Raw genomic sequence first — 5189 nt, forward strand, 5'->3', positions numbered from 1 at the left:
CCCATGGATCTTGACTTCAGAGAGAAAACGTGCGTCTATAAAATGGTTATATTCCTATGGAAGAACCACGACCTCCTACCATGAATGTATGATCGTTTGCCCCTATTGAACTAAAGATGGCGCCCCTTTCCAGCGCTATCCACAATGGTTGCTTATGATAATTACACCAATTATTTCATGTCACTTCACTCTGTGCATAATCCCGCTTTAGACATGGTAGAGATAGGCAGATGTATTACAAACCCATTAGCGTGATCAGTCCGTGTAAATAAAATTTGAATATAATTAGAAAGACGGATCAAAAATCCTTTTATCCATCTTCTTCGCTACTAGAATGATTGACAAGATTAATTTCGTTCGGAGTTCATAACTGACACTGACCAAGCAGCAAAATGAATCCATTTCGATGAGCGCTGTTTTCAACATTTGCTTCTACATCGGACACGTAGGAGTATTTGATGGAGGCACCATCAGAGTTTTAAAAAATAGAGAGAGACACTTCAGGGTTCCATTCCATTTGCATTAATCGCACGAAATAAATTCCCAATTCATCGCTTTTGCAAAGTAAGTATTCTGTTTTCCCCTTTTCTAGATATTTGCTCATGTCCGTTTTCTTTGATTAATAACTTAAATTTATGTCTGTAAAGGAAAAAACTTAAACATAGAAAACGTTTTTTTCAGATAAATATGTATTGAAAGATATTTTGAAAATTAGCAGAACAGGTTGAAGATGTGAATATTCTTCTGCTGTTTAGAAGAAGGTAGTCATGGTAGCATAGATAATTTTCGGTAAGGCCCATTTTCTAAGGAAAAAGTAAGCCTACATGATGGTGTGCAGTCAAATATTGAATGCCTTCACAATCATGAATTTTGTTGAGATATAGCGATTAAACCTTTTGTGGCCCCGACCGTCTTTTTTTTTTTGGGGGGGGGTGGTGCGTTGTGGCTTAGTGGATTAGTCTGCGGACTTTGAAACAGAGGGCCGTGGGTTCGAATCCCAGCCATGAAGGGATCTTCAGCAAGAAATTGACAGAAATGGGAACCTGCACTGTAAAAACTGTGTGAAAACTGACAACAGTTGGTGTTAATAGAGGACCACACCCTGGGGTGTTAAAATTACACCCTAGAGATTGAACATAACACCAAAGAGTGTAAATTAATGTAACAACCAAAGGTGTTGTAATAACACCTACATGTGTTAAACTAACACTGTCAATTTAACACCGGTGTAAAATAGCTGGTGTGGTCCTCTATGTACACCTGTTAACACCACAGTTTTTGCTGTGTGCTAGGATTAATTCCTTGAATACACTTAGAGCCGATGATAACTGGATACAGTGGAAACTCGAGCTAAAGCCGATGTAGTAATATTTGCGTTTTGCACCCTCTTGCGAAAAGCGCTTTATTAATCCAGCTATTATTATCATTATTATTTTGCTGTTGGTGATTTCTGACAAATGAATGATAGTTTCGAACTTGAAGGAAGTTACTGTATTTTTTTAAAGGAAAGCTGTGTCTGAATTAACCTCAAATATTTTTTTCGCCGATTTAAACCTTTAAGAATGGCTGATCTATTGAGAACAAACATCTATCTTGCTGCTATGCTCGTTTTCTCGTCTTTGGGCATCTTGATCAACCTAGCCACCGTGTGTGCCATCTTACTGAACAAGGCGTTAAGGAAGGAACAGCATATCTTCACTTTCAACATGGCTCTCGCAGATTGCATCTCAGCTGTTTCAATGTTCATCTTCAACTTGTATAAGATTCCCGAGGTGAGATGTAGACTTGTTTATTAGCAGGCCTATGATAAGTGAATGTGTGTGTGTGAGGGTGTGTGTGTGTGTGTGTGTGGGTGGGTATGGGTGAGGGTGGGTGTGTTCAAATAAAGTTGCAAGTGTGTGTGCGTGTGTGTTTGTATATATGGGAAGGTGTTTGAGCGTGTCAATCAGTTGTTATGTGGGGAGGGGTGGAATAGAGTTGTGAGGAGGTGTGAGGCAGAGTGTGGATGTGGACGATATTGAGAATGATATCACCATTGATAATGGTTAATGATAAAATAACAATCCTAAAATTAAAATACAGTAAAAGGTGTTTAAAGAACCTCTTTACAGTATAATGACCATGCACCTTTCTACAGTTTCCGGTTTCCCTTGGATTGCCTTACAGGTCTGACTGTAGTATAGGCCTCGATTGTTAATGGTATTCTTATACATGTTTTATCATCCTAATGCAGGATTTATTTGAAATAGGAGAGGACTCATGGATTGAAAGTTTTGGTGCGACTGGTTTGGTCATATCGATACTAAGTACACTCGCTATTGCCTTCGAGCGTCTCATCATCCTTCGCATTGACGCTCTCGGAAGCCGTCGCATCGTCACTGCCAGGCGATCCATAGCTGTCTGTGTGGTCGCTTGGATAGCTGTGCCAGCAATGCATTTTCTTCTTGGATTCAACAGTCCCATATCAGAGGCACTTCAACACATTGTATCTCCGTGTATCATATTGTCATCTCTCTTCATCACGGCGATATGTTACATCCTCATCTACAAAAACATCACCATGATCTCTGAGAACGTCGGACTCAACGACGCAGCGCTCCAGCGACGCGCAAAAAACAGCAAAAAAGTACTCGTGACCTTTGCCCTTGTGGTCGCAAGCACGAGCGCGTGCTGGATCATCATGTGCTGCATTGCTTTTGTTGAATACATCTTCTACGTGTATCAGCATCAAGATCATCGAGAAACTCTTTGGTTCTTGGTCCTATTCGAGATTGCCAACGTGTTAATAATCATAAACGCCATACTGAACCCGGTCATAATCTGGTTGCGTCTGACTGATTTCAGAGCACAGCTACGCGCTTGCTTTGAGAGACTAGGATGTCGAAAGACGCATGAATCCCAGAACTCGTCCCATGTTACACTGAATTTGGCAACCACCACTACGAATCGATCAGTCTCTACCACCAACACCGTCATGCACGACATCAGGGTGAATTGACTGCTGGACAAAATGATGAGCCTAACCTTACTTTGCATCTAAACCTGAATAGCCCTTCACACACTCTCGACTTTTTTTTGCTTCGGCCTCGTAGAGCCAGACGTAGTCGGAAATTTATTTTATTTCTTCATTTCTTCCATAAATAATTGAAAACAGGATTTCAAATTTGGTCAACAATATAAGCATATTATCAAAATAATAAACATAATATAACTTCTAATTTAGACCATCCCATGTCATTAGCCAAATAAATGTAATTGAGTTGTTTGCGTGAGCGAAATAAAATAATAAGAAAAATTGTTTATTCGAATAGCCCCCTTAACCCCCCCCCCCCCCTCCCCGCCGGCCGGCCGGACGGTGATATCACTCTGATACACGATTGCTTAGTTCGCATTCAAAACAAACATAAACACCTTAAATAAATCATACTACACATGTCCTATATCCACATCAGAGATAGATAGCACATGTACAGGAGAGTGTAAAATATAGAGATATGGTGTAAAATAATACAGCCTAGATGTGTGCAAGGGTGTTGGGAGCAAAAGCAGTAAGGGGAACTAAAATGAGATATGTAGATAGTTGTATGGAGGGTGGGATGGAGATGGGAAAAAGTGGAAAGGGAGGGAGAGGGCTAAGACAAAGTGAGTTTATTGAGAAACAAAAAAATACTACATATGATACATGCTTATACTAGAAAGGTAAACGCCTACCTATAATTCTTTTTAATGTGGAATATCGAGGCTGAATGACAAGATGATACTTTTACTCATGTGATAATATACTTTTTTATTCGTTAATTTTAAGCTATTATTGGGCAACAAAGGGACTTTCATGTTTACAGTAACTGATCATTAATTTTATACATCAGATAGCCTTCTGTGGTCTCGTAGGCTTAAATGATGATGCCTTCGTTACCTCAATCACAAAACTTCGAACTTTCTTTTTTTTTAATTGGTCGTTTTAGTGGAATCTAATTAAACAATCATAACATATTTACAATATTACTGCAGGAATTTATTAAGAATTTATTTATCATCAAGCCACATCTCGTAGAGTATATTATTATCATGCCATCTCTTGTAAGGGTTTTTGTTTGTGTGTTGTGGGGGGGGGGGGGGTCTTTGTCCTCCAAAGTGGTCAGAGTCATAGTGGGGGTCTCTCGCAAACTCTTCTGCTGTAACCTTTTGATAAGGCAATAATTTATGTTGTGAAGTTTGTATAAATTATGGTGGCTATTTTGGGGAAATTGAGAATGTTAAGTTAAGAGTTGTGTCTCCTTTTTCTCTCAGCAACATCTCCAATGTTATGAAAACATTATTAAAATAAAGGTCACGAACGTGTTAAAATTTTAGTTATATAAAAGATTACACTGAATCACATCCATTAATTGTTTTGTATTTCATTGCATGACTTTGTACTCTCATAAATTTGACTATCAGATCAGATTTGATGAGTATATCCACAGTAAGATAAAGAAATATTTAACATATGCCATGAACAATCAAATTTAGCCATGTTTTACATTATTGATGAAAAGAATAAGAAATTAGATATAAAAGATTGTATTGTTCATCATTCGCTCTTGGAAGGTAAGTATTTTGTTTCCTCATTGTCTACATTAAATATATTTGTTCAATTTCATGCTGAAGGACATCACGCCATGACTGGGATTCGAACCCACGACCCTCTGTTTTAAAGTCAAGAGACTAATCCACTGAGCCACAACGCTCCACTAAACAAAACAAAACACAAAAAAGGTAGGAGCCACAAGAGGACTAATCACTATTCCGCTATATCTGAACAAAAATGCATGACTAAAAAGGCATGCAATCTTTGACTGTACATCATGTAGGCTTACTTCTTTTTTGGAAAATGAGCCTTACTGAAAATGACCAATACTACCCATGTCAAACTCCATCTAAGCTGCGGAAGAATATTAATTTACATAATATTTCACCGATTCGATTAATTTTCTAAATATCTTTCCACACATATTTTTTTTAGAATGGGGCTGAAAAACACGTTTTCCATGTTTATTTATTTTCCCTTTATAGACTTAAACATAAAATTTATCAAATGAACGGCCAGAACGGGACATGAACAAATATATATAGACAATGAGGAAACGGAATACTTACCTTACAAGAGCGATGAATTGGGAATTTAATCCGTGCGAGAATATTTCAAT

At 38.1% G+C, this 5189-nt stretch overlaps 1 protein-coding gene across 1 annotated transcript; it reads left to right on the forward strand.

The window, feature by feature from the left end:
* The first annotated feature begins 366 nt into the window (after positions 1–366).
* On the forward strand, positions 367–4379 carry LOC135156323 (adrenocorticotropic hormone receptor-like). Its single transcript, XM_064108308.1, has 3 exons — positions 367–564; positions 1562–1772; positions 2234–4379. The coding sequence occupies exons 2-3, from the start codon at positions 1563–1565 to the stop codon at positions 2996–2998; spliced, it is 975 nt and encodes a 324-aa protein (XP_063964378.1). The 5' UTR covers positions 367–564; position 1562; the 3' UTR covers positions 2999–4379.
* Positions 4380–5189: the final 810 nt, after the last annotated feature.

Source organism: Lytechinus pictus, chromosome 13 (assembly GCF_037042905.1).
Source record: "Lytechinus pictus isolate F3 Inbred chromosome 13, Lp3.0, whole genome shotgun sequence".
Lineage (NCBI taxonomy): Eukaryota > Metazoa > Echinodermata > Echinoidea > Temnopleuroida > Toxopneustidae > Lytechinus > Lytechinus pictus.

Bases quoted from the DNA above. Each gene is read 5' to 3' on its own strand.
- LOC135156323 (XM_064108308.1), top strand. From the start codon at position 1,563: ATGGCTGATCTATTGAGAACAAACATCTATCTTGCTGCTATGCTCGTT. The intron at 1,773-2,233 runs GTGAGATGTAGA...ATCCTAATGCAG, and splicing joins ACTTGTATAAGATTCCCGAG to GATTTATTTGAAATAGGAGA.